The sequence below is a fragment of the Rhinatrema bivittatum genome, chromosome 1, assembly GCF_901001135.1.
Source record: "Rhinatrema bivittatum chromosome 1, aRhiBiv1.1, whole genome shotgun sequence".
Lineage (NCBI taxonomy): Eukaryota > Metazoa > Chordata > Amphibia > Gymnophiona > Rhinatrematidae > Rhinatrema > Rhinatrema bivittatum.
This window is the reverse complement of record NC_042615.1, coordinates 230,842,095-230,861,099: the sequence shown is the minus strand read 5'-3', so window position 1 is coordinate 230,861,099 and position 19,005 is coordinate 230,842,095. Positions and strand designations below refer to the sequence as shown.

Here is a 19,005-nt window from a genome sequence, read left to right as displayed (position 1 = left end):
CCCTGACTATGTCACAGGGGCTATTGGTGCCATTGGTCGGCCCCTGTGAAATAGTCAGGGCAAAGGCTATTTGCCCCATTTTGAATACTGGCAGCCGACGGCCCGAGTGCAGCAAGATCGCTCCTGGACCCCCGCTGGGCCACCAGGGACTTTTGGCAAGTCTTGGGAGTCAGGAGGGTGGGGGGGGTTGTAGTTCTTTTTTTTTTTTTAAATAATTGCTCTATAAGACGCACAGACATTTCCCCCCACGTTTGGGGGGAAAAAAAGTGTGTCTTTATGGAGCGAAAAATACGGTATATCCTGTGGTTATATTATACTGTCCTCGGATGTTCTCGTTGGACTGAGATAACAAGAGCCTCGTTTACCCTTCTGCTCAGGGCTTCTTCAGGGACACAACACTTAACTTTCCAATGTATCGTTCTTTTGTTGCCTTAGTTGTCACATTAAACCAATATATAGTGGTCCACCATCTGATGCTGTTACCATTTCAAAATCTACAATATAATGAACATAATCATAGCTACTCATATGTAACAATCTTTATACCTTTAATATACCTGATATGGTTATCATTAATACATAGAAATGACGGCAGAAGAAGACCAAATGGCCCATCCAGTCTGCCCAGCAAGCTTTCATACTTATTTTTCTCATATTATCTGTTACTCTGACCACTGAGGTCAGGGACCTTATTGGTAACCTTTTGGTTCTAATTTCCTTCCACCCCCGCCATTGATGTAGAGAACAGTGCTGGAGCTGTATCAATGTGAAGTATCAAGCCTAAATGGTTAGGGGTAGTAACCGCCACAATAAGCAAGCCTATTTGTTTACCTAGCCTGTGCAATTTAGTCCTTGTTGATTGAATATAAATCCTCTTTTCTTCATCCCCCCTGCCATTGAAGCAGAGAGCTGCTTGGATATGCAATGAAAATGAAGCATCAGGCTAATTTGGTTTGGGATAGTAACCGCCGCAACAAGCAAGTTACTCCCACGCTTATTTGTGAATGCAGATCTTTTTTCCCACATTTCCTCTTGCCTTTGAAGCATAGAGCAATGTTGGAGTCGCATTAACCTTGCGTATGTTTATTGAATAAGGGTAGTAGCCATCATTCTTGCGAGCCATCCCCATGCCTCTTCTCTTCATTTCATTCCATTCCCATACTCAAGACTTTATGGATCCACAGCGTTTATCCCACACCATTTTGAAATCCTTCACAGATTTGGTCCTCACCACTTCCTCTAGAAGGGCGTTACAGGCATCTACAAACCCTCTCCATGAAGAAATACTTCCTGACATTGGTTCTGAGTCTTCCTCCTTGGAGTTTTAAGTCATGACCCCTGGTTCTGCTGATTTTTTTTTTTTTCCCCAGCGGAAAATGTTTGTCGTTGATTTTTGGATCATTAAAACCTTTCAAGTGGAATTAACATCTATCAACATATTGCTAACATATTCTCATTCACAAATGTACATTCATACACCTTCTTACCAAACTGACTGCATTCCTCTGGTTTCTGTGCTTAACATCTTCACTCCCAACTGGTGAATTTTCATATCTTGTTACTTGTGCTTAACACTTCACAATCTGCTTTTCTTCCTTCTCAAACCTAGAATATATATAATATCCCCAGCATTATCGCAACAGACACAAACTTATGTAGCATGATATCTATTTCTCTCAATCTCAAATAGTAAATACCTTTAGATATGAACTTACTGCGCTAATGAATATTCTGACTGCCACTTTAGTGCTCCAACTGACTAACAATTCTCCTACAATTATCCAGCCTTGCGTCCTATCACTGGGCCATTACCCCAATGTTGCATCTACATACGTGACCCACATCCCCTGCGTGCTTTTAAATTCCCTTAAACCAATTGCCGCCTTATGTTCCACATGACGTCAGACCCCCATCCGGGGACCTTCAATAAACTTTATTAGTAGCTCCACTACTGCACTTACAAACTTGTGCCTTCTCATGTGATAACATTTTTGCACCCAATTGCATATCCTACCTAACAGTGCCTTCTGATTCTCATCCAAAAAATAATTCCTTAATGGCTTTATTAATTTAGATGGTAGCCTTCCTTTAGGCTTAATCCTATCATGTATTACTGTTCCTCTTCACAACCCGACAGAAGATGTTTCAAAAAAGCTGTTTCAACAAGTACCCTAAACACATTTCACTATACCTAATTGTGTAATTATCATTTTATTAAGAATCAACCCATCTATGCCTATAATAGTGTCCCAAATGATATAAATCTCTAAATCCCTCATACTGCCATAGATATTAATTCAAAAAGGGCAATTAAAAACAACCATACTTAGGATGTATAAAATGCATCCCATTCCACTGAATCATTGAGCTCCGCCACCCCCCCCCCCCCCCCCCCCGAGCTACTGTATTTCAATATTTTATATATATATATATATATATTTTTTTTTTTTGGCTCAATTCTCCAGTATTTTATTTTCACCCCCTTGTTGCTGAATGTAACATTGTTGGATTACAAAAAATTTAAGTTCAGTATTATGGTGGGCTTCCTGCCAATGAGATACAAGTGGTGCTCCTCCTTTGCCTGTTCTCAACCTGCTTTTATGTTCAGTAATTCTTGTTTTTATTTGTCTCTTAGTGTGGCCAATATATAAAAGGTCACATGGGCAAATGATTGCATATATAACCATACTAGAATTACATGTATATCTGCCTCTAATAATGTGAGGATATATCATCGAGGGGACATTAAATGATTTAACAGTAAGCACATTATTACAGACAGAGCACTCTCCACAGGAATACTGTCCACATGTACAGTCATTTTCATGCATATTTTTTCTGAGAGAAAAGTTTGATTTCTAAAACATTTTTCTGAAGGTCTAATGCCTTCTCACTAGTTAGGCTTCAGTACTTCTCAAACAACTTCATCAAATTCTCTTCAAAATGCCTCATCCAGGCTTCAAATTCTGTGATTGTGGTAAAATCATGTCTGTCATGGACAGACATGTTTCATGTTACATAGAAACATAGAAGTGACGGCAGAAGAAGACCAAACGTCCCATCCAGTCTGCCCAGCAAGCTTTCACACCTATTTGTTTTCATAATCTGTTACTCTGACCGCTGAGGTCAGGGCCCTTATTGGTAACTTTATGGTTCCAATTCCCTTCCATCCCCACCATCAATGCAGACAGCAGTGCTGGAGCTGCATCTAAGTGAAGTATCTAGCTAATTGGTTTGGGGTAGTAACCGCCGTAATAAGCAAGCTACTCCTGTTTGTTTACCCTGCATGTGCAATTCAGCCATTGTTGGTTGTCTGAATAAAAATCCTCTTTACTTGATTCCCTCTGTTGCTGAAGCAGTGAGCTGTGCTGGATACTTATTCCAAGTCAAGTATCATGCTTAATTGATTCGGTGTAGTTGCCACCGTAACAAGCAAGCTACACACCCATGCTTATTTGTTTACCCAGACTATGTAATTCATTCCTTGTTGATGCTGAATATAAATAATCTTTTCTTCATTTTCCCTGCCGTTGAAGGAGAGAGCTATGCTGGATGTGCATTGAAAGTGAAGTATCAGGCTTATTTGATTTGGGGTAGTAACCGCCGTAACAAGCAAGCTATTCCCCTGCTTTTTTGTGGATGTAAATCCTTTTTTCCACATTTCCTCTTGCTGTCGAAGCATAGAGCAATATTGGAGTCGCATTAACTGTGTGTATGTTTATTCAATAAAGGATATTAATCTCCAGGTAGTAACCGTCATTCCCGCAAGCAAGCCACCCCTTGCCTCTTCTCTTCATTCACATCCTCTAGACTTTATGGATCCACAGTGTTTATCCCACGCCCCTTTGAAATCCTTCACAGTTTTGGTCTTCACCACTTCCTCCGGAAGGGCATTCCAGGCATCCACCACCCTCTCCGTGAAGAAATACTTCCTGACATTGGTTTTGAGTCTTCCTCCCTGGAGTTTTAAATCCTGACCCCTGGTTCTGCTGATTTTGTTTGCAACGGAAAAGGTTTGTCATTGTCTTTGGATCATTAAAACCTTTCAAGTATCTGAAAGTTTGAATCATATCACCCCTGCTCCTCCTTTCCTCCAGGGTTTACATATTTAGATTCTTCAATCTCTCCTCATAAGTCAGTTACATATGTCTGGGGCCCCAGCATGATGAAAGTACTTGTGCTGACTGCGGACAGATGTCCCCAGAGCACAATGTCAAAGGAGAGCAAAAATAGAAGAATTGAGAAGACAGACAGTAGGATCTTATGCCCCCTCCGAGGAGACTGCAAAATCCTCCCCGCGGCTGCAAGCAGCGTTGCTGGGCCATGCTGCGTCTATTGCGCCGGCAAAAAGATTATCATCCGGAACCGGACGATGCTCCCAGGGCATCGAACCTACCAAGTGCGTCGACCAGCGCATCGGCACAGCCTCGACACTCAGGCGCATTGAAGCATCAACACCGGTGCAGCTAAAGCAAGCCAGGCTTCGGGCTTGAAGGGATAACCATTATACCTCGACGCATTTTGCAGCCAACTTATCACAAAATCACTCATCCCTACGATCCTCTAATACTGGTCTTTTTGAAGTACCACCTACGAAGAGATCCAGTCTTACCTCAAAAAAACAATGTGCGTTCTCAATTGCTGGTCCAACATTGTGGAATTCACTTCCTGTTGAATTAAGACTGGAAACTTCTACTCAAACCTTCAAAAAGAATTTAAAAACTTTACTATTCCTAAAAGCTTTTCCAATATAGTTATTATAATTATATATTAATTTGTACTCTACTTATTCTTTTTCATTTTTCCTCCACTGTAATTCTCTCTATTCTATGTAACACAATTATTTTTATATTCTTCACATTGTAACTGTTTCTTTTTTGTTGTATGTGAACTGATGTGACGGATATGACTGAATGTCTGTATACAAATAAAAAGCATACAGACCAGACTCCATCGACTCATAAGGCTCCAAAACCTCCCAAGAAACATGTCTCAGGACAGAAGAAAAGGGAACCTTCTCCACTACTCATAGTGGATGATGACCCAGGATCCTCTCCACCGGGCCCCTCTTCACCTTCTCTTCATTCAGAAGAGGAAGGTTCATTACCGAAAAGACCTTACAGGTCTTTAGAAGATACACATAGTCCTGCTGAACATCCTCTCCCGTCCTCTGTGGATACACCACCAGCTAGACCTCCACAACAGGTTCTAGTGTCTCAAGCAATGTCCCAAATTTCTATGATTTTGGCAAAATTTGTATCTTCCATGGCTGATTCAGAAAAATCTGCTTGCCTTCCACAATCGGAGAGACCTTGGTTGCCCTCAGATAGCCCTGCTCCATGTACTGAACCTACTCCTTCTTCTACTTCACCAATGACCTCTTCTCCTGGTTCTTCTATGGGATACCCATCTGACCAGCCAGATATGATTTCACCACCTGAGGACTTAACGTACTCAAAGTTCCTAGAAAAACTGGGGGAAACACTTAACATAGAAACAAGGAAGCTACTGGATCCTAGGGCGGATGTCTTAGGACTCATTAAAGTTTTTGAAACAGCATCAGAGCCAGCAGCTTTACCTTCCCATGAGGTACTTGACACCCTCATGAAGAGAGCCTGGGAAACACCTCTCACAGGACCAGCTACCTCCAGGATGCGCAAATCATCATACTATTCTCATCTACAACTACCGCATGCATCAGCTCTAGTTCACTACTCCTCATACCTGGTATTCTACCACGATAAAGTGGTTTTACACCCACATCCATCTTTCCTTCTAAAGGTAGTTTCACCTTTCCATCTAAATCAATCCATAACTCTACCACCCTTCCACCCTCGTCCTCACATGGATGCGGCTGAACGGTGACTGCATATGTTAGATTGCAAGCGAGCGCTCGCATACTATAAATGCACTGCCTCTGCTTCCAGACCTTCACAGCTCTTCCTCTTCTTTAATCCGAACGCACCTGGCATACCGGTATCAAAATGGTCTTTGTCATCCTGGATCACAAATTGCATTCAATCTTGCTACCACAAATGTTCAGAAGAACTCTCATGCACACCAAGTAAGGGCAGAAGCAGCCTCTGTTGCCCACCTACTTGATGTTCCAATATTGGACATTTGTATAGCTACGACTTGGTCATCACTTCACACCTTCACCACTCATTACTGTTTGGACAGACTTGCTTCTTCAGATGCATCCATGGGCAAACAGATTTTACAAGTGGGCACCTCCTAAATTTTCCTGTCATAAGAGACTGTCCAAGATCTACCTTTGTAACTTGAGCGCACACATAACAAAAAGCTCAAGCAGACAGCATGGCTAATTCAGCTGCTTATCTACGTGAAAAGTTTGCTTACCTTTAAACTGTGTTTTCCGTAGATAGCTGAGCTGATGAGTTAGCCATGCTGACCCTCCCACCTCCCCGGACAGTTTTGCTTTATCACGGAGTGAGGAGACTCTGCAGAGGGGAGAGGGAGGTGCCAAGCAGTCACATGCTGTAGGAAGACTTAGAACTTTATTTTGAGAGCTCCGCCACCTACGGATGGGAGGACGTCCCAGACAGCATGGCTAATTCATCTATCTATGGAAAACACAGTTTGGGTAAGCAAACTTGCTCTTATCATACCTTGTCCAGCTACCAATCATCCCTCTGTGATCTGGTCTGACTTTAACTTAGAGGGAAAGATTCTTATCCTGGTGCTACACAAGCTCAGTGGACCCATTCACCTGCAAGTCAAGGCAGTTGCTCCAGTACCTATTCTTCTTTCATGGTTTTCAGTAGGTTGGTCACAGTACATTTTGCTATTGCGGCTTACTATGTTCCAGTGGATGGCGAAAAGATCTCTATATATACCGTACTTGTGTATCAAAGTTCATGAAAGGCTTGTGCCAGGGAATTTAAGAAAAATCTAAAAACCTGTTTTATAATACCATCGCTTATAAGCAGGTTTAACCAGACTTAAGTTCCATCTGGCCTTGTTTATGCTACTCTGCTTTTCCCTTCCTTCTATTACTATGCTTTCCCCCTTTTATTTTAATGTCTAATTTTTTTTTATTTTCATGTATTTGTTCTTTCTAATTTGTGATTTGGTTTTATTTATTTAATGCATGATTTTATATTGGCCTAGATATTTTATGAATGTACCTTTTGTGAATCACTTCGATCTACCCACACTGCTTAAGTGGCATACAAAATTTTTTAAATAAAATAAGGTTCCTGTAAAGTGTTCTAATAGAGATTTGAGACACAAAGGAATTGAATTAGAACATGTTTAAAACTTGTGAGGAGTAGTACCTGTAATTTTTTTTTTTTTAATCTAAAGTGGCATGTGCCTCACATTTACTTAGCTCATGCTTGGATGTGAAATTCTTAAGAAGTAGTGTGTTTGAGTCAGCCTCTGGAAGCTTGTGAACTGTAGTTTTTTGTGACTGGATGGCTTTGTTCTTCTGTGGACGTTTCCAGAGAAAGTTGTGCATTTTGTCAAATTACCTTTCCACTGATACTTAAGGTTTTTGGAGCAATCCTCAGCTGTAGTGTACATGTTTGAGGTGGAGGTAAAGAGCATCCATAGCCTAAGTCTCAAAGCATGTTTTCTGCTGCCTTCTCCTCTCTTCCCCCACTTAATTTGAAGAACCCCGGGAAGCTCATGATGTGCACGATGGCCCCCACAGTTGAGTAAAGGAAATACTGGCAGCTGTATTCAAAAAAGCTTGTTTCTAGTTGGCTATTTTGCTTGCTATTGATGGTTATTCTTTGGTCTCATTTCTTTTGTCCTATTGCTGTCTTAACCTTCCCCCTTTCTTATGGAATGAAAGGTATGCATATTTTGTGATCCTGTCCTATATTTTATAAACATTTCCTGAGACCATGTGTTACTTCTTACATTACATATAGTGGCATGATGCTTATATAAATCTCCAATGGAAACCAGTATATTGGCTCTTCAGTTTGTAACACTTATCACCTTTATGACAGTTCAAAACTTTCATATTTTAATTTCTTTCAAATTAAAATTAGTTTCACTAAATTGTATCTGCCAAATGGAATTACTTCTGTTTCTGTGAATGTTGCTGTTTTAAATTGTTGAATTGGGGGTGCTGTTGTGTCCATCAGAACCTTGTGTAGACAGCATAGATGCAACTTACACTGGAATCATGGATCTCGGAGTATGGCCAGAATGTGGTTCTGATTTGCAGATGTATCTGTTTTATACTTCAAAAAAAATGTTGCTTTTTAACTTTTCACAATTTTAAAATAGTTTAAAATCAGGGCTGGAAATTTAGCAGGTGCCTAGTCACACGTGTGCTTACATTCTTTACTCCCATGTAAGCTCACTGTGAGTCTAGTACTTTGTACTGACATTTAATTCCATTTTGTGCTTAATCAAGGAATATTTTATGGTAACTTGTCACTGGGGGGGGGGGAGTGGCTGGCTAAAACTATCTATTTTTCTGGTTTTTTTTTCTCCCTTCAATTTGTTTTTCTCTTTGCTTCATCCCCTCTGCAAATTCCAGCCTTGCACTCACTTTGCTCATTTTGTTCTGATGCTGCACTGGCTCTACTCTTACCCCTGCCAGTCACTTCCTGGTCCTGGAGGAAAAAGCTGTTTTTGTTACCAGGACTCTGTGTTGGATGGTGTAGAAAATCTGTCACATGGAAGCCACAAGCTGGCCATCTGATACCAGCCTGATATTGCACTGAATAAAACAGAGCTTGGCCTCATGCTTTTGTGATGCAATACCTGATTGTTCTTGAACATGGGGAAAGGAGGAATCTGGCTCAGGAAAGGTAAACTCTGATCTTACCTCATACTGCAACCAGGTCTGGTTTTTAGTATTTCAGTAATTAATATTCAAAATATATATATTTGCACACATTTTGTTTCAAGAACAGTGTTAACTTGAATAATTTGACTACCCTGAAAATCAGATCTGTGTGCAGTCTTCAAGAACTGGCATTTGGGAGCCCTTCCTGCCAAGCAATTTATAATTTGCAGCCATGGTTTTAAGGCTTCTGAAATGGCAATCTTATTAAAATTAAACATCTTGTACAATTTATTGAAACTTGGTTTAGTTTAAGAAGTTAAGAGCTGAGCTTAAACTCCATGAACAGGGCATCTCATATTTGGGCTGTGAAAAAAAAAAAGTAGCAGTCTGACAAGAAACTACACAGATGTTCCATTAGTGTTTTGTATTCTGTAAATGATGCCAACAGTTAATCTCCCTTTCCACCAAGCTGAAACCTTATGATCTTAGTTGTGGTAATAAGTTAAACTATATTTGAAGGATAAAAATGTTTTTTACGTGAAGGCTTATCTCCTAGTGCAGCTGCCTAAATGACCACACCTCCCTCTTCATACAGTTTGCTAATGTTTTTCATTCCTCAGAATGAGTCTGCAAACAATAAATGATGAAAACTGCAGAAATCCTATAACTACAGAGACTTGTGACTTCCTATTGACCCCCCCCGCAGACCACAGGGAGACAGTCCATTCTTCGTCCTTCACAAAAAGAAAATCTGCCACCAAAAAGTGCAGTAAAGCCCATGAAGGTATGTTTGCCTTTTCCACTACCTTGTAGTTTCTTCTGTCTCCATTCCCAGCTCAATTATGAGACTGATCAGTGTATCACTGTTCAATGTAATGCATGTTTTGACTTGGCTTGAGTTTTTAGCATTGATGGCATGTTATGGTCCTGCTCTTAATTCATTTTGTTTTGCTTAAATCTCTAATACAAATATTCCTAGCGTGTAGCCAGATGGATTCAGGACCAATGGGATGATGTGTTCCCCCTGCTAGCAGGTGGAGACAGTCAGGTTTCAAAACTGATGTCACCCTAGATATACCACTGCAGTGACCTCAGCAATCCAGTATCTGACTCCTAGCAGATGTGGATGCTATGCCCACTAGGGATGTGCATTTGAAAAACAAATGCAATTTTTCCGAAGCTTCGGAAAAATTCATTTTTCGGGTTGGCGTGTGCCAACCCGAAAATTGGCGTTCCCTGAAAAAAAAAAAAAAAGTAAAACCAAAAAACCTGAACAGAGGGAAAAACGAAATTTCCCTTGGTGGGCCGAAAACAAACAAACAAAACCCAAACTGAAGTGCAGTATCACTACACATCTCTAATCCCCAGACCAGCAGCAGTGTCTAGCAGGATTGCAGTACTAATCCAAAGGAGAAAAATTTTACCTTCAAATTGAAAAGATCGAGCCCTGCTCTCCTGTGGTGATACCTAAGGGTCCCATCCCAGTTGAGAATTCCTGAGGTGGTTTCTGAGATCCCTCAGGTGTGCCTTGGTCCAGTAGTCTGCTCCTGGCATGGACTTTGCTGCTGAAAGGCAGTGGGTGCAGAAGCTGAGCATGGTGGTGAAGGTCTAAGCCCTCTCCCCCCTGCAGCCAGAGACAGTCTCTGTACTCAGCTGGTAAGTACTGAGATCAGGTAAGTAGAGAACTCCTCTGAATCAGAGACGTGGAAGAGCTTCGGTAAAGTCTTTCTTCCGGTCTCCTTGCTTGGCGTGCCGTACCAATATCATTCCTGATCCCATGTGGGCGAGGGAAGGAGGGGTTTTCAGAGCGGGTTGAGCGGTCCCCCTGGTGGGCTAGGCCCTGCTTCAGCCTCTGTACTCTACGTTGCACTCCAGGCAACTGCCATCTTCACGCGGTTTAGTGCATCGCCATTTTTCCCCTTTGGCTGTCGGTACACTCGGTGCGGGCTGTCCTGTGCACGTACATGCGCACATAGCGGTACGCGTTAGTGGCCGGTTGTGCGTGAACTTAGTTCCACGCGTGCCGAGGCTAGTCTTGTAAGTGCTCGAGAAGCATTAACCGGCTAAACACACAAGCTACAGAGGATATGGTCCCAGCAGCAAAGTAGCTCAGATGACACTCAGTTTGTGCTTCCTGCCATATTAGGGCTATGCAATCTGACCTGGAATCCTGTCTGTGTGTCAGCACTGTGAGGAAGCCCAGGGAGGACTGGACTCCCAGAACTTTTCTAACTCCGGTCCATTCCAGTCAGAGGATGGGTTAGACCTTGTCTGACAGCACCCCAAACTTGAGCAGTTCCGGGGCTGCATCCTCCCTGGGAGAGGGTAATTCAACGGCCCCTACCTCAGTTCCTCCAGGGCCAAATATGGACCCGATGGCCTTCTCTTGGTTGGAATTCTTCCAGGACCTTCAAGCCTTTGGTCATGCGCAGTCAGCCCGTGCTCCAGCTGGGAAGGCCTCGCCCTCCCATTCCTGACAGCAGGCCTTGGGACGTGCCTCACCTCACCAAGGGTTTCCCTGATAAGGACCCAGACACCACAGAGGATGGGGGAAATCCCTCCCCCAGGCCTGGCGTCATACTGGGCCATGCTTTGATTTTTCCAGAGATGAATTACAGTCCCTAGTCTCCCAGACCCTATGTCGGAACCAAAGAACCCCATCCTGGTATCTCTACGGAAAGCCTCTTGCTATTTCCTGATGCTGGAAGCCATCCAGGAGTTGATTGACTTGGAATGGGATGCCCATAAGTTTTAAAGGAGGTTGGTCCTCGGAGGCCTTTGTATCCTCTGGACCCAGCAATCTAGGAACACCTGCTTTTCCTGAAAGTTGACGCTATGGTCTGGGCCGCCTTGAAGCAAACAACTATTCCTGTTGAGGGAGGGATGGCCTTGAATGATGCTCATGATAGGTAGTTAGAATCCATCCTTAAGCAAGCCTTTGAAGTGACAGCAGCCGCACTGCAGATTGCTTCCCTCTGTCCCCCTGGTGGCTCACTCCTGTCTGCTCCTCTCGAGAGAGGCAGACAGCTCTGGGGCACATGCCAGAGAGGTTATTGAACCCGCTGTAGCCTTCCTGGCGGATGCAAGCTCTGACCTAGTGTGTACCTCAGCCAGAGAAGTAGCCTCAGTGGTAGTGGCCAGAAGACAGCTATGATTGCGAAACTGGTCAGTGGACGCAACTTCTAAGGTGAACCTCCCAAAGATGCCCTTTAAGGGATCTCTCCTATTCAGAAGTGAATTGGAGAAGCTAGCCAGGAAGTGTAGTGAATCTCCAGTGCCAAGGCTACCGGAAGATAGAGGTCACAGCGCCCCTCGCCCATGAGGGGTCTGGCCAGGGGCCACCAGCGCTTCCAGCCCTAGAGAAATTTGTCATTTCAGTCAACTCTGCCCTTGGGAAGGTCTCAGTCCTTTTGGAACAGACAACCAAAAAGAGGAACAGGTTTGGGCTCCAGTTCAACCCGAACACCCCAATGAAGTTGGGCCGACCCATCCTGGGGAAAAGGAGATAGGGGGCCAACTGTCCCTCTTCTATCAGTGGTGGGTTGAGATCACGTCTGATAAATGAGTACTGGACTTCATTCGAGAAGGGTAAGCTCTCGAATTCCACAGCATCCCTCAGGACAGGTTCATGGTGTCACCTTGCCACTCTCAGCACAAGAAACTGGCAATGGAATCCACACTAAGGTTCCTCAGTCTGAGGGCTATAACTTGGTACTTACACCCCAAGTAAATACAGGGCACTCTTCTATCTATTTTGTCATGCCCAAGAAAGAGGACTCATTCTGACCCTTCCTGGATCTCAAGAGTGTCAACTGTCATCTGCAGATATTTCATTTCTGCATGGAAACTCTTTGCTCGTCTTAATGGCAGTGGAACTGGGAGAGTTTCTAACCTCCTTGGACCTCTTGGAGGCCTACCTCCATATTCTAATCTGTCAAGACCACCAGCATTTTCTACGCTTTGCGGTACTGGGCCAACATTACCAGTTCTGGGCATTACCTTTTGGCCTGGCAACCGCCCCCAGAACATTCTCCAAAATTATGATGGTCGTGGCGGCGGCACTGAGGAAAGAAGGGATCCTGTTGCTCCCTTACTTGGACGACTGGCTGATCCAGGCAAAGTCATTGGAGAAGAGAGCCTCCAGGTGACCAGCAGGGACAGGTCCCTCTTGCAGCAGCTTGGTTGGGTTGGGAACATGGACAAGAGCAGCCTCAAGCCCTCCCAGTCCTTAGAGTACTTGGGGGCCCGATTTGACACCAAGCAGAACAAGGTCTTCCTCCCTCCCTCCCTCAAGGAGGAGGAAACTGGACCAAATACATCTGACTAACACAATTCACCTCCAAGGTGTGGGACTATCTCAAAGTCCTCGGGCTCATGGCATCAATCCTGGAAGTAGTACCGTGGGCTAGGGCACACATGTGGCCTCTCTAACACTCCCTTCTGTCATGCTGGAACCCACTGTCTCAAGACTACTCTATTAGTCTCCACCTACCGATGGAAGTATGCTCTCGGCTCCAGTGGTGGCTACAGGAAATTCACCTAAGCAAGGATGTAAGCTTCTTCCCATCGAGCTGGATCGTCCTAACGACAGACGCAAGCCTCCAGGGGTGGGGAGCTCACTGTCGGGAACTGACAGCCCAGGGGCGATGGACCGAGGAAGAGGCAAACTGGAACATAAACTGTCTAGCATTGCGGGCGGTCAGATTAGCGTGCCTGCAGTTCAGCCACAGGCTCCAGGCGCAAGCAATTCGTGTGATGTCTGACAATGCAACAATGGTGGCCTACATCAACCGCCAGGGAGGAACAAAGAGCCACCAAGTGTCTCTGGAAATAGACCCCCTTATGGAAGTAGTGGAGTTATAAACCTTCAAGGGATCTGTGGCCTCCCACATTGCAGGAAAAGACAATGTCAGAGCAGACTTTCTCAGCAGTGAAAGCCTGGACCCAGGGGAAAGAACACTGTCGACCAGAGCCTTCCAGCTCCTAGTAGATCGCTGGGGCCATCCATCCTTTGACCTTCTTGGCTACATCTCACAATGCAAAGGTTCCCCAGTTTTTCAGTCACAGGCGAGATCAGCACTCCCAAGGGATCGATGCCCTTGTCCAGACCTGGCCAGAGGAGGGACTTACTGTATGCCCCCCCTTGGCCTCTAATGAGCAAGATCGAACACCACTGAGGGTTAGTCCTTCTTCTTGTGGCCCTGGACTGATCCAGGTGCCCATGGTATGCAGAGGCTTCTTGTGGAGAGTCCCCTTTGCTTTCCCCTACACAGGGATCTTCGCCAGCAAGGCCCGATTCTTCACAAAGATCCAGCTCGATTCTCTTAGTCTGGCCCTTGAGAGGGCTCGCTTGACTAAGCGCAGATATTTGGCAAAAGTAATTGCCACGTTGCTCCGCGCGCAGAAGTTTTCAACGTCCCTGACATATTCTCCAGATCCGTATGTATTTGAGGCCTGGTACGGGGGGCCCCCGCGAACGGCCAAGATCACCATGGTCCTAGAATTTTTTCAGGACTGTCCCTCAACTCCCTGAAGGTCCAGGCGGCAGCCCTCTCCTGCTTAAAGACCAAGGTGGACCTAACCAGTTGGGCGGCACATCCGGACTTGGCCCTTTTCCTAAAAGGGGTTAAACATCTACGGCCACCCTTAAAGTTGCCGGTCCCACTATGGAACCTCAACTTGGTATTGGACTTTCTGGCAGGGCCTTCCTTCAGCCCACTGAGCAGTCTGTCCCTACGCCTATTAACACTAAAGACTGTATTCTTGGTGGCGATATGCTAGGCTTGTCACATCTCTGAGCTACTGGTGCTGTCCTGTCAGGAACCGTTCCTTCGATTTACTCCAGGAACAGTACATCTTTGCACTGTTCCCTCCTTCTTACCAAAGGTAGTCTGGGAGTTTCACCCGAACCAATCCATCTCTTTACCTTCCCCGGATAGACATAAGGACACAGAAGACTACCGCCTTCTTCACTATCTAAATGTTGGTAGACTTTTAGTACGGTACCTGGAATGTTCGGAACCGGTGTGCAAGACAGATCGCTTATTTGTTCGTCACGGGAGGAAGAAACAGGGAGGAAGAAACGGGGCAAAGCAGCTTCGTGAGCTACCATAGCCTGCTGGATCAAGGAAGTAATTTGGGCAGCTTACATAGAGGCAGGGAAGCTTTTTACCTCTACAGGTCAAAGCTCATTTTACCAGGGCACAGGCAGTATCCTGGGCAGATGCTAAACTACTGTCACCAACTGACATCTGTCGAGCAGTGATGGGCCCCTCCTTACATGCCTTCTCCAGATTCTACGGCCTGGACTTCCAGGGCTGGGAGGATACAGCCTTTGCGAGAGCAGTGCTAACAGGACCGCGGGCAGCCTCCCACTAGTTTGAGAGTTAACTCTTGTCCTGAGTCCATCTGGCTACATGCTAGGAAATGGAGAAATTACTTACCTGATAATTTTGTTCTCCTTAGTGTAGACAGATGGACTCAGCATTCCGCCCACGGCTGCCCAGGAGAGGCGCCAAGGAATCACCCATGAGTCTGACCTCTATTCCATGTGATTTTTGGGTAAGCCGCTGCCCTACCCATAGGTCATGGCATCCATAGGACTGGGATTCAGTGCTTATTTTGGTTGAGTACAGTTGCTGTCTCCAGTTTTTGATCAAGTTAACAGACATATATCCAAGTTCTTCAATAATATGTCCACAATGGCTTTTTGAAGAAAATACTGAATGACTGAGGTCACTGCATGGGGTATATCTAGGGTGATGTCAGCTTTGAAACCTGACTCCATCTCCATCGGCTAGCAGGGGAACACATAATCCCATTGGTCTTGAGTCCATCTGTCTACACTAAGGAAAACGAAATTATCAGGTAAGTTATTTCTCAGTTTGTGTATCTATTTTTTAGGTAACTTTTCAAACCCCCATGAGGGATCCTCAGACTCATAAAATTTTAAGTCCCGATATGGCAAATCAGCAAGAAGGCATGTTTACACCAGATGATTGTGCTGCTGCTCTAGAAAATCTTCACCTTGGGGTATCCAGTAATTCTGAGTGAGTATTTTATAGGTTTGAAAAGTATTTATTTTGTGCATCTCTATAACTGGTGTCTTTCAGACTGCATCTCATGGATAGTGTGCACTTATTTGATAACATACAGCACACTAGAAGTCTTTACTTTTTCCTTGCAAGCTTTATACTTAAACTATTTACTGTGCTATACCCTCCATGCAGGAGATATTGGTTCAATTTCCAAGTCTAGCTTCTGTTTCTTGGGCTGGCAGTGCTGCAGAGGGAGTCCTTAGGTCTCTGCTATTGAACAGCTTCCAGCTTATGGAAGAAGCTATGGTCTTTGGTCCCTGGCTAAGGATTTACTATTATGGCTGAGCTGTAAATGTTTATAATATTGGGGAAACACCCGTGGTAGTTGCAAATGTAAGCTCATAGCATCATAATCCAGTAGGGGCCAAGTCTGAGTTGGTAGCCTACAGTAGCAAGAGAATGTTGGCAGACCCCCCACCGCGCACACACACACACACACACACACACACACACACACACACATTTTTTAGGCAGCAGCTGGAGAAAGAGAGACCAGCCTGTGATGTGGAGTGATATATGAAGACAGATGGACAAAGGGGAAAAGAAAATTGAAGGAGCCAATAAAGGAGTAAACAGGACTAGATCCAAAGATCTGGCCTGGTCCACCTTAAGCCCAGAACAGCAGGGAATCCTTGTCTGGGCAGACGTCCTTGGGAAGGAGAAGAGAAGAGCTTATAGAAAGTCAATACTTCTAAAGTTAACATTATCACTCTTTCTGTTTGTAACTGCAAAGGAAAGCAGTGCTGCTCTTATTTCTTGTCCCTAATAAAGAAGCTTGAGATCTGCCAGAGTCCAGTCTGAGTCTCTCTGGCTACCCAAGACTGCTTGTAGTGCCATATGGTGTTGGTTTGGCATTTTCTGTGCTTAGCTTGGCATGGGCAGAAAACCACATCAAAAGAAATACCTTTTTTTTTTTTTTTCCTTTTGGGGTATCATTGCAGCAGTGCCCATGAAATGATTTTATAGCAGGCTAAGGAGGACAACTCTGCCTGGAGTATTTAAAAAAAAATTATATATAAATAGTGAGACAGAACTGAAAACACAAGTTTTTTGTGTATTTGCACATATACTTCTGAACAAGGCAGAGCCTTACAGACACATTTTGTTACTAGAAGCCAGTAGACTAACATGGAGGGAGTGATACAGGCCCCTTCTGAAAGGCAGTTAAAAAAAAAAAAAAAAAAAAAAAAAAAAAAAAACTGGGGAGAAACATAGAAACATAGAAATGACGGCAGAAGAAGACCAACCGGTCCATCCAGTCTGCCCAGCAAGCTTCACACATTTGTTCTCATACTTAACTGTTTCTCTTGGCTCTTAGTAACCTTATGTTCTAATTCCCTTTTCACCCCCACCATTAATGTAGAGAGCAGTGCTGGAGCTGCTTCCAAGTGAAATATTAAGTTTGATTAGTTGGGTAAGCGGCAGCATAGCTCTCTGCCATGAAGCAGAGGGCAATGCTGGAAATGTGTGAAGTATCAGTTTTTCTTTTCCCCTGTCATTGAAGCAAGGAGTCATGCCGGACATGCACCGAAAGTGAAGAATGCCTTGAAAGTCACATTAACTATCATCAAATATTGAAAAGCCTAATAATTGGTAATACCTATAAGCCCATGAACCCATCCCTGTTTTTTTTTCTTTTTTTTCTTTTCTTTTTTTAATTGGGAGATGGATGCCCTTCATCCTTCTACTCTGTGAAGGTGGACACCTACCACCGGCCACTGGCATCCCGCTCCGTTAATGCCTCTGTGGCTACTGCCGCTCCGTGCAGTATTTTACTACCTGCTCTTTATATGTGTCCTCTAGACCTGATGGATCCCATCCCTGTTTTGTTTTTTGTTTTTGTTTTTTATTTAATTGGGAGATGACAGCCCTACATCCTTCCGCTCCATGAAGGTGGACACCTACCACTGGCCACTGGCATCCCGCTCCGTGAATGCCTCTGTGGCTACTGCCGCTCCGTGCAGTATTTTACTACCTGCTCTTTATATGCGTCCTCTGGACCTGATGGATCCACAATATTTATCCCATGCCCCTTTGAAGTGCTTCACAGTTTTGGACTTCACCACTTCCTCCGGAAGGGCATTCCAGGCATCCACCACTCTCTCCGTGAAGAAATTCTTCCTGACATTGGTTCTTAGTCTTCCTCCTTGGAGCCTCAGCTCGTGACCTCTGGTTCTGCTGATTTTTTTCTGTTGGAAAAGGTTTGTCATTGTCTTTGGATCGTTAAAGTTTTTCAAGTATCTGAAAGTTTGAATCATATCACCCCTGCTCCTCCTTTCCTCCAGGGTGTACATATTTAGATTCTTCAATCTCTCCTCGTATGTCAACCGATGAAGACCCTCCACCTTCCTGGTCGCCCTTCTCTGTACCGCCTCCAACTTGTCCTTGTCTCTTTGTAGATACGGTCTCCAGAACTGAACACAGTACTCCAGGTGAGGCCTCACCAAGGACCTGTACAAGGGGATTATCACTTCCCTTTTCTTACTCGATATTCCTCTCTCTATGCATCCCAGCATTCTTCTGGCTTTTGCAATCGCCTTGTCGCATTGTTTCGCCGACTTCATATCATTAGACACTATCACCCCAAGGTCTCTCTCCTGCTCCGTGCACATCAGCCTTTCCCCCCCCATCGAATACAGTTCATTCGGATTTCCACTCCCCAAATGCATGACTTTGCACTTCTTGGCATTGAATTTCAGCTGCCATATCTTCGACCACTCTTCCAGCTTCCTTAAATCCCGTCTCATTCTCTCCACTCCTTCCGGCGTGTCCACTCTGTTGCAGATCTTAGTGTCGTCCGCAAAAAGACAAACCTTACCTTCTATCCCGTCCGCAATGTCGCTCACAAAGATATTGAACAGGACCGGTCCCAACACCGATCCTTGCGGTACACCACTTAAAACCGCTCTCTCTTCAGAGAAAGTTCCATTTACCATCACGCATTGTCTTCTGTTCGTCAACCAGTTTGCAATCCAGGTCACCACTTCGGCACTCACTCCCAAGCTTTTTGTTTTATTCACCAGTCTCCTGTGCGGAACCGTATCAAAAGCTTTGCTGAAATCCAAGTAGATGACATCTAGCGCTCTTCCTTGATCCAATTCCTTGGTTACCCAGTCGAAAAAGTCAATCAGATTTGTC

The 19,005-nt window shown here is 44.4% G+C and overlaps 1 protein-coding gene and 1 long non-coding RNA gene across 2 annotated transcripts in view; one reads left to right on the top strand and one right to left on the bottom strand.

Annotated features, from left to right (window-relative positions):
• Nucleotides 1–228: 228 nt before the first annotated feature.
• Nucleotides 229–6,422, bottom strand: LOC115086080. Its single transcript, XR_003855065.1, has 3 exons — nucleotides 6,361–6,422; nucleotides 1,488–1,605; nucleotides 229–494 (listed from the first exon to the last, which is right to left on the bottom strand). It is a non-coding gene; the product is annotated as an uncharacterized LOC115086080 (long non-coding RNA).
• A 2,969-nt stretch (nucleotides 6,423–9,391) lies between these two features.
• Nucleotides 9,392–19,005, top strand: part of TACC3 (transforming acidic coiled-coil containing protein 3) — a 177,825-nt gene continuing 168,211 nt past the window's right edge. Inside the window, 3 exon segments of the mRNA XM_029592616.1 lie at nucleotides 9,392–9,469; nucleotides 9,471–9,554; nucleotides 15,674–15,819. Of these exon segments, the coding sequence (XP_029448476.1) occupies nucleotides 9,392–9,469; nucleotides 9,471–9,554; nucleotides 15,674–15,819 (308 nt within the window).